General features: G+C 35.9%; 1 protein-coding gene across 1 annotated transcript; it reads right to left on the bottom strand.

Annotated features, from left to right (window-relative positions):
• Window positions 1-403: 403 nt before the first annotated feature.
• LOC115767484 lies at window positions 404-1503 on the bottom strand. The gene is made up of 2 exons (XM_030711791.1): window positions 1326-1503; window positions 404-995 (listed from the first exon to the last, which is right to left on the bottom strand). The coding sequence occupies exon 2, from the start codon at window positions 992-994 to the stop codon at window positions 422-424; it is 573 nt and encodes a 190-aa protein (XP_030567651.1). The 5' UTR covers window position 995; window positions 1326-1503; the 3' UTR covers window positions 404-421.
• Between the last annotated feature and the right edge of the window lie 8698 nt (window positions 1504-10201).

Raw genomic sequence — 10201 nt, 5'->3', positions numbered from 1 at the left:
TATGTAAAGGTTAAAGTTTTTGTGTGCCTAGTGTTGGAAAACGTAAAGAAATTTAAAGATTTTTTCTATCACAGAAAAAAAGATACCAAAACATGATTTGAAATTTCCTTTTTAAGTTATTTTTTGAGCAAGTTCAGGTGCTTAAAAGTCAGAGAGAAACAATTCTCATGGCAAAGAGAGGAAAGTTTATACCTAAAAATAAAATCAATTTTGAGCATTAGATACGATATATTTTACCTATGTTCAATATTCAGAATGCCAAAACTTCCCTCGCATGGCTAAATTTAATATTAACTACAATTTAGGACACGTTTATATGGTACCACTTAGCCCTCATATAATACGAGTATTGTGTCGATAAACTAAAACCTCATCAAAAGATAATATAGATTATAATCGTAGATCTTTGAAGCAACTGAAGCTACTTGGCATCGCCACCGCTTTTATTCTTAATCACCGTTTTTCTGGCCTTTTCGATTTTTTCGTGTCTGTGCCAGTCCGCGACATAATCCTTATTTACCCTGGCAATGCTGGCCAGATAGGCCACATAGTCGACATCGCTGTCGAGTGCCAGAATTTCACCGTAAAGTGAGCTCATCTTCAAGCTGTAGCGGGCCAATGCATCGGGCACCTCGTATTCATTTATTTCCGTCTCATCATAGAACTTTACCAGTACCTTGTGACCCTTGGTAAAGCGTTCGCTGGCACCCGGCGCTTTTAGCTGACGCTGTAGCTCCAGCATATCCTCCTTCACCTGACGCAGTGCATCCATTTTGATCTGCACCTGCTCCTTGAGCAGTTTCGTTATGTCGTGGCACTGTTGCTCCTGGCCCAAAATAAATTCTGATAGTTTCTCGAAGCTGCCATTGATATTCTTCGATTCATCCATAAATTTGCGTATGTCCGTGATGCGCTTCACATCGGGCAAGGCCAAATGATTGTTATTACCGGTTAAGGTAATCAATTCCGGTACTTCCAGACTGGCGGTACCCATGCTTTGAAATCGTATAAATATATTAGTTTCTTTGTTTGTTTCAATAGTTTCAAATAGTTTAATATATTGTTTTATGATTTTTGACTTGAGATTGAGTTTGTTTTTCTATATCTGGCTGCTTCACTTCATACTAAAAGCCTGCTTGACCGCTAAGATTGTTTGAAAAAAAATCTATCCCTTTTTTTACGATTGCTTATATAATATATTAATAGGCATATCATAATATGCATGTGTTTAAGAATTTAAAAGTTAAGATATGCATACTTTAAGTTAATTTAGCTTTTTTTATATAAACAAGAAAGTAAGGATATTAGACACGCCGAAGATTTACCTGTGGCATTGGTACGTTGGTCCGATCCGGTTTCAATATGTGTACTGCCAAAAAGGGATCTACGTAAAGCTTAAAGACGATAGCTTTGAAGCTAAGCGACTCGTTCGCATATAAACAGACAGAGGGATATGGCTATATCGACTCGTCTGTTGATGTTGATCTAGAATATTCGTTACACATTTCATGACAAAATTATAATACCCTCTACAAGAGAATAAAATATAATGTTTTCATTGTCACGATTTACTGTTAGCCCAAAAGTATGCAATACATATATTAAATATATATAAAAATATCTATCTATTCACGAACGATTTCATTCAATATAATCTGTATTTGTGAAATAATAATTTAATAAACCAAGCATTGCTGTGGACACAAATCTGAAAACTGAGATGCCTTATAGTCAATTATAGTTATATAAATATATATTTTCCTATACCCTTGTATGGGGAACTATCCTTTTTAAATAAATTTTGTAACGTTTTGCAAAGGACTTGCTTAGTGCGTAAAATTCAATATAACTGGTGGAAACAATGAGCTGAGTCCTTATATTCAATATCCAACTATACATCTAAATATTATTTGCGAAGTAGCGTCTAAGTAAAGCTATGTAAGGAATACTTGATGCTGCTTTAACTAAAATAATTTTATATAAAAAATGTATTCCGTTTTTTAAATTTATTACTTGTACCTTTACCAAAACATGCCTTTTCAATCTGTTAATAAGAATTAAATAATGCATTTTATAGTTTAAAAAATATTATATCGTTTCTCTCTCATTATCAATGTGTTCAGGCTTAGTTTTTAAAATTCGAAACATCCTAGAAAATATTTGACATTTGACAGTATCTTTACAGTCATGAGTTTCATAAGCATTTAACTGAAATGTCTATTTATTTTAAATTATATTAAATGCTTTGGAGAGAATTAATGCTTCGTTCATTTACTCTTGAACATTTCTATTAGTTGCTTTCGTGCTTGTCGCCAAATTAAATTAAATACTAAAATCAATAAGCAAATATTCATTTTGTATTCAGCCACTTGATTGTTTCACCACAAAAAAAGCTATCTATGTCAGTTATCATCGATTGCATTTCAATTTTTTGTGCTTATCTGTTTTTTGAATATGTATATATATATATATTTGCTGGCACTTTGACAGAGTTTTATTTTTGGTATGCACTAAAAGTCAATTTATGCAGTTGATTTAATTTGATTTTGGCCACTAAATCAGAGAATTGAATACTTTTAGCCATTGGGCTTGCGGCTAACTGCGTATTTGAATGCTCTACTAAGTTGTGCATTTGTGTGTGGAATGTGTGCGTATCGCATGCCTTAATTATTAGAAAGTTAATTATTAAATCAACTTATGCAAAGACAACCCTCTGATGTAAAAAACAAAACTTTTTGTTTAACACTGATTCGTTGACTAATTCGTTTTCAACGCATAGTCCAAAGCGTCGAACTAATAAGCGAGAAGTGGCTGGCTCTAATCGATTCAGACCAAAACGTCTGAGCATCGAACTAATAAAAAAGAGGAAACTGGCTCAAATCCAGCAAAAATGTGTATGCCTATTTATTTAATTTGTTATTATTTATTTAGAGAGTGCATTAATAGAAAATAAAAATAAAAATGGAAGCGAATATGACTTCATGTATGGAAGTTGTTATGCCTTGTAGTGTAGGGTATTTCCATGTATGGAAAAGTGAGTAATCGTACGTGTGGAAATGAAGCTGGCACTGATTGCTGCATAAATGATTGAAAATGTGTGGGCGGCTGGTGGCTTAAGGGGCGTAAAAGGATTGGCTGTCTGCTGCTTCGATTGGCGGATCGAATGTGTTCTTGCCACTAAAAGCTGCTGCTGCTGCTGCTGCTGCTGCTGCTCCACAGCTGCTATCAGCATGCCGCATTCTTGCATGCAACAAAAGGTTCACATACGGCAAACTGACATCACAGGAAGCTGGGAGAACCATTTCGCATTATATGAAAATTGATGGAAAATGCCAAAATATTTAAATCTAATTTCTGTGGCAGAGTGTGAGAGAGACAGAGAGACTGAAGAGTGGGGGGAGCCTGGTGTAGGGCCTGTGGCCAGACCGGCTGCCAGTCGATTTTTAGCCAACAATTTAAATATGCAGTCGAGTGCGGCGCTGACGCTTATTTTTAGCAGACACAATAGAGAAGACAAAGCGAATGCACAATAAATCACCAAAAAGCGCAGCGAGAGTGTCAACTGTAAAAAAAAAGGAAAAGAAAAAGCTAAATAGAAGAAAAATCAAGGAAAATGCGTAAAAGTGAAAGAGGCAGCAGACAGCAAACTGCAGAAGAATCGTTCGTCAGCGTCAGCGAAAGCAAAAACCAAATCATTTAATTGAATTATACGCGATAAAATTGCAATTTATTTTGAGAGCGGGGCCCAAGTAGCAGCCAGTCGCAGTCAGTGGCAGCAATGTTGTCGTTGTCCTTTCCACAGCGACGACAGCAACAGCCGCAATCAGCAGCAGCCGCAGCAGCAGCAGCAGCAACTTGCTTGCTGCAACATACAAAAGTTGCATGCCAGATTTGCCCCCAATGTCCCGTTAAAGCGAAATGCGTATTATTAGCAACGCTCGGCATATCTATGCCATCTATCTTCATGCTGTTGCTGTTGCAGTTGCACTTTGCATGGCCAAGCCCTAGCCAGCTCTGTGGCTTTCATTAGCCCAAACCCAAGTGCATTGTTCTTATGCATTGAACATAGCTCGAGTTGCATTTCTCTCTGTGCATGTGTGTGTGTGTGTTCTGCATCACAAATTAATTGCATATTATGTGGCACTTTGTTGCTAACTATAATGTTCCTTAGCGAATATTATTAGACTCGACCTTAGAGACATATTAAGTGCCCGAGAAATTTCCTACAATTGCAGCCTATACTATAATTTTGAGCTAAAACGAGTTAGATTTATGTAAGAGCAGCTGAACCGGAAACGAAATTCAGATTGTTCAAAAAAGATTGACTTTAAGATGTTATTTATTTTTTAGTATGTATTATTGAAGGACTTTTTTAACCATAGTTTCAGGACAAACTTGAATTTCTAAAATAAATTGTACAAGAATTTTAAGTATTTGTATTTATGCTATGCACAATCCTTTTCGCGTGCTTTGTAAAAATTATAATAGTTTGCATCACGTTTTCTCTACCGAACTGTCTCTACCCCTAATAAAATCGTTGCTTTCAGCATACCTTCTAAAAGTCGCTGACCATTCCCAGCTATGAGCAGGGGCATAGCTTGCCGGACAGGCTGAAAAATTTTCCCCCACCGGGTCGGTGATTTCCCATTACTTTTCTCTCCGTCCTATCTACTTAACACTCTTTATCTAACTTACATTGCTTTACTTTATTAACAATCTTCTTACTTTCATTTTTCCTATTTATTGTATTTTCTTTATTAATATAGCAAATTAAGATTATTTTAATGTTACTTGAAAACACTTTTTTCCTACTTACAACCTTCTGCTTAGATGTAGGCTCTAATAGCGTCACTGACAAAATTAGCTGTGAAAAGGGGCACAGCTGGCCGGACTGGCAAATAAAACACCTCCATCGGTCGGTGATGCTATTTAGAAAATTGTATCCTTTAACTAGGCTTTTAGCATAAAATTCTATTGTATAATCTATTGAATAATGAGGAAGACACTCGTTTTGTCGACCATTAATAAATAAATAAATACACGAATTTAAAAGATCAGATTAACCTCAACCGAAATACAAATTATGTAAAAAAAAACTTAAAAAAGATTTGATGTAAAATATTTTGTTATTTTTAATTTAATTTGAAAGACTAACTAAAGACCTAATTCAATAAATAATTTTTTTTTTAATTCCTAAAATTAAAGATGCAATAAATTTAAGATGAACCGATTGAGATCTATGTAAGATTAGCTTAACCTAAATGCAAAAACGATTTGATAACAAATTAAATTTTGAGAGAATTTTAAATGTTTGAAATAAATAATATGTAAATATTATGAATGTCAAGTATATATAAATTGCATAGTTCAATTATAAATTAAAGAAAATTTGATGAACCTAGTTTCGAATTCGAATTTCAGTTCACAGGTGTGAAAAATCTGGTTCATGCACCGAATCTTAAGGAGAGGCATTGGTTTAAACAGGTTAAATGATGTTTGGGGTAATGCAAAGCAACTTTTTCAGACCGTAAGCTGCCTTCATAGAAGAAACCTTGTCTGGAGTCTTCTATTAGCTACAGACTTGGCTATACATATGTATAAAGAATAAGTATAGTCGGAATCGGAGTAGTATAAAGTATAAGTATGTTAGAATCGGCTAGCTCGCATCACACTCGTTATATAGGCAATACAAAATGCCCAAATATAGTATTATATCTAATATCAATGGTATTTAAGCTAAACGAAACGAGCGTTAAGTAAAAAAATAATAGAGGATTTGCTCTCGCTTTGTAAAACAAGCTTAAAACTTAACTCCGCATTTTAATTTAAATTTCCATTTTTTAATTAAAAATTGATTTTAGTTGTATGCCACGATATCGTTTTGTAAGAGTGGCTAAAAGTACTTAGCTTAACTATTTTGCAATAGTTTCCCTTAAAGTTGATCGAAGAAACTTTCGCTGCATTTACTTTTACGCTGTTTCACTCCGCCCACTTTTCAAGCCCATTCAAATAGAGAACTGAGAATCAAATTTAAATACCAGCGAATTGTGTAACTTGGCACTCGTCTTCCTTCTTCTTTTTTTTTTGTCAGTTTCCTCCAACTCTCGTTTTCTCCCCCTCCAACACTATCTGTTACCGCCCTTCTTTGTCTCTGTTGTTGTAACTTTGCTGTCCACATTGCTGTTTCCGTGTTTCTTGCCGTGTTGCTGTGTTGGCATTTCATTTAGTGCACAACTTCACATTTGCGTTGCCTGCAATTGCCATTTCCGTTTCCTGAAATTTGCCACTCGTTACACACACACACACACACACACACACACACACACACACACACACACACACACGCGCGCAGAGAGCACGTAGGGGGGCAAGTAGACGGCAGCAATCTACCAGGCAACCGACATTTTCATTTCCATGCTTGGGCGCTTCGCACGAATCAATTATTCATCATCATCGATTAAGTAAGAGCAGCTACCCCCACTTTCCGCGCACCGCCCACCTCTGGCCGCCTGTCTCGTTTTTATTGTTATGATTTTTGCCGCCTGTAATGGCCTTCTCTTGAAGGACTTTGGCCAGCTCGCGCACAGGCGCCGCGAAATCCCGTTTAATGATACCAACCAAAAGCCGAGATTTATATTCATTGCATACTATACACTTGAGAAAAAATAATGTTTCAAAATTTTAGGAAGCTAATCAAAGTCATCTCATATTTAGAAAAAAATACAACAAATTTTAGCTTTTAAACATATATTTTACATATATATATATATACATATATATATATATACTATTAAACTAATTTTTAAAATAAAATTTCTAAAGATATATGGCTTTTTTTAATATTTACTTGTAAATTAAAAATATTTTATTAATATTTGCTTTTTATAGAAAATTATTTTTTAAAAATATAATTTATATATTCTATATTTTTATATACATTTTGTGGTCTTTAGAAAATAAAATTTTGATATTTAGAAAGTTTTTCTTCATTTAAAAAAGATTTTTCTCAATTTAGGAACATGATTCCGCTATTTTTTCTACAAAAATGTTTCAATTTCTGGCTGCGTTTTACTTTTCTGAGTGTAGGAAACAGAGTACTATATATGTATATGCCATATATGCGGCATATGTGCAACTCATATAGATATCTATGCGATACAATACAATACATCCATTGACAATGTCAGTACGTTTGTATCTATATATATATATATATATATATATATATATATATATATATATATACATACATATACATATATGTATGTATGTAAAATGTCTGGCGAGTCCTGTTTCTCTGTTGTTTGGGCCTCTGCTTATTTTGCGCTGTTATCCATTAAATATTTATGAAAATTGCTTTTGCTGCAGTTTTATACACTCCGTTGTCCTTGTCGAGGAGGTCCTTGCTTTGCATGCGCTGCTTTTTGGGCCTGCTTCAGGGGAGGCAGCTGTAAGAGATGGTAGGGGAAGGGGGGTGCACAGGCCAGTAAAACAATAAAGCTTAAGAATTCAATTTCCTAAGAGCTTAAAGCTGCCACATCCTGTTCTTCCTTTTAATGTTTTGCATGTATGTGAGTGTGTGTTTCTGTTTGTGTGTGTGTATTTGATTCTTAGCACACATAAATCCTGGCAAGACATGCGCCTAGATAATCCCACATTATGAAAAGATATGTTACAATAAATATTTTCGCATCAATAGCGAACATTTTGAACAGCACATCATTAAACAGAGAGAACAAAATAATTCTCATCATGATTTATGTGGCAGGGTTAGCAGGGTTTAAATAATATATATATGCTTAAATCCAAGCAAAACTCAGCGAGACAAAACTTTGAAGTGCAATTGAAAGCAAAAGTGGGCCCTAAGAAAGCGAAATGCACAAGAAAACGAAAGGGAAATTACATTAAATGTTGCGGAATATACACTGATAATATAAGTTTAATTAGATGGATACTTAGTACCAACAATATTTGAAGAACAAGCTACATTTGGGGGAACAGCAACCGATGGGTAATTTAGTCCGCTCAAGAGAGCTGTCCGCCTATCAGAGGGGCAATAAATGGGGAAGGGCGATTTATATGATACACACATCAGATCTTTTGTTTGTAGTTTTTAACAAACAGTAAAAACTCTTGATTTTTATCAAGGGTGATAAGATGTATTAATATTTGAAAGGATCCCCAATTGCTAAAAAAATTAAAATGACATAAAACATACCTTAGTATATCAAGGATGTTTGTGTAAAAGCTTCAATTATTGAAAGTTAATTAACAAGGCAGAAAAGAACCAAAGTATAGCAATTATTCATACCTTATAAATTATATTAACAAATTATAAGAAGTCACAATTTGGAAAAACGCTGAAACATGTATTTATTAATTTCTTACTACTTCAACGTACCTTAGAATAAGCCGAGTTCCTTTTCACATAATTACAGCTGCATATCTCCAGATTGATTTATAGTTTTCAAAATATCAGCTTCAGTCGCTTAAAAGCCTCTTTTTGCCGTCATATATCGTAGTTGTCCCTGAACATCTCAGTTTCAGTTTGAATGCGAACTAAACTTGTCCCAGCCACGTATTTGCTATAAAATCACTCACGACATTTGGACCACAAGCAATTGTTTGTTTTTAGGTATTTTGCCCAGCTACACGTAGCTGAGCTGTAAATTTCAATTGAAATTTAAAGCTTTGAAAACACACCTGAGCTGAGTTTATGGCAGGCTAGTGTCCTGATTGAAATGGACCGTGGCAGGTGTGGGGAGCTGGCCGGGGGCAGGTGTGGAGCAGCTTTGGGGCAGGTTTTTCCTGCCAGAAGCTGCACTCATTAGTTGCATGTTCGTGTGCTTAAATCATTTAGAGCTAGACCACACGCCCACAATTCCACACGCCCCCACGCCCACTAAAGACTTGAGCACTTCATGTATTTGCAATATAAATTTGTTAGGTTTTGCTTTTTTTGGCGTTTAATTTTCTTCAGTTTTCTTCTTGGCGGGGGAAATTGCGCATCATAAATTCTTGTGAGGATTTTGGGTACATTTTGAGTAACGGTACTTAATAAACTCGCATCATTTTCCCATTTGGCGCTCGCACTTCATTTCTTGTCTTCCTGCCACGCCGCCCCGTAACCTCTGCCGCCGCCCCCTGCCAATGCTGTTGCTCCTGTTGTTGCCCCAAATTACCTGTCATTTCGAAATTATGATACCAGAATCGTTGCCTCTGCCGTTGACGTTGCTTTCCGGCATCCTTCCTACCTCTCAGGGGATTTTTTATTTTTTTTATTATATGTTTCATGTGGGGTAGCGGGCGGTAGGGCACCTAATTTTATATGCCTCGCGCATATAACTCAAACTAATGCCGCCTGCGGCTGTATCGCAAAACCTTATGCGCATTTTCCGATTGTAATCTGTAAGCAACATACTTAACCGTTAATAAACGTTCGGCTCGGCAGTCGCTCCCCTCACCCAAACTGAAAATACCTAGTCAGCTATATAGTTGTATATCCTTATATATCGCTCATTTGATATGACAAGCTGACAACTTGATGACATCGCCTTGAAGTGGACATTTTTGAAAAATGCCAAGAGAGCGGGGGAAGAAGCAAAAACATAATATGTGAAGTATCTGTTGATGGCAAAAGTTAATATTGGGATTTGCTTGACTTCAAACTGACAGCTGCCCATGCCGAAGAATAACTAAAGCAATATGGAGGCTTGCGAGCGAAGCAAATGCCATAAATAGAAATGCTTTCATATATAAGCTCTTGTGGATTTTCGATTGCTTTGATTAGCTTAACTAAACAGTTTGGCCAAAAGCTAAGGAACTGGGTTAGACATAAAAGAAATGCCTCGAAAAAACAACACTATAACTACAGGCCGAATATGAAATACCCTTGCAGGCATATGGCACACGGCTGGCGCAGATATGTGAGCAGCACTGTGACGCTCGCAATTGCAGAGTTTTGGTGAAGATATCTTGAAAAACAGAAAAGTTTGCCATACAAAATCAGATATTGCGAACATTTTTTGCTAGAAATATACATGGCACAGTAGGCAGATGTTGAAAAGATATGACTTGTATATAAGGAGCACGGTGAAACTAATAAAAGCCGGGTTTTTCAGGCAAGAAACGACTCTGATCAATTATTTCTAATTTAGCTATATAATAAAGAGGTCCGATCAGGAGGCCGCCACCCATATAT

This window comes from Drosophila novamexicana, unplaced genomic scaffold (genome assembly GCF_003285875.2).
Source record: "Drosophila novamexicana strain 15010-1031.04,08,12 unplaced genomic scaffold, DnovRS2.1 tig00001395-arrow-arrow-pilon, whole genome shotgun sequence".
NCBI lineage: Eukaryota > Metazoa > Arthropoda > Insecta > Diptera > Drosophilidae > Drosophila > Drosophila novamexicana.
The sequence above is the reverse complement of the archived record's forward strand: the minus strand, read 5'-3'. Positions and strand labels throughout refer to the sequence as shown.

Excerpts from the sequence above, each read along its gene's own strand:
- LOC115767484 (XM_030711791.1), bottom strand. The coding sequence starts at position 994 with ATGGGTACCGCCAGTCTGGAAGTACCGGAATTGATTACCTTAACCGGT.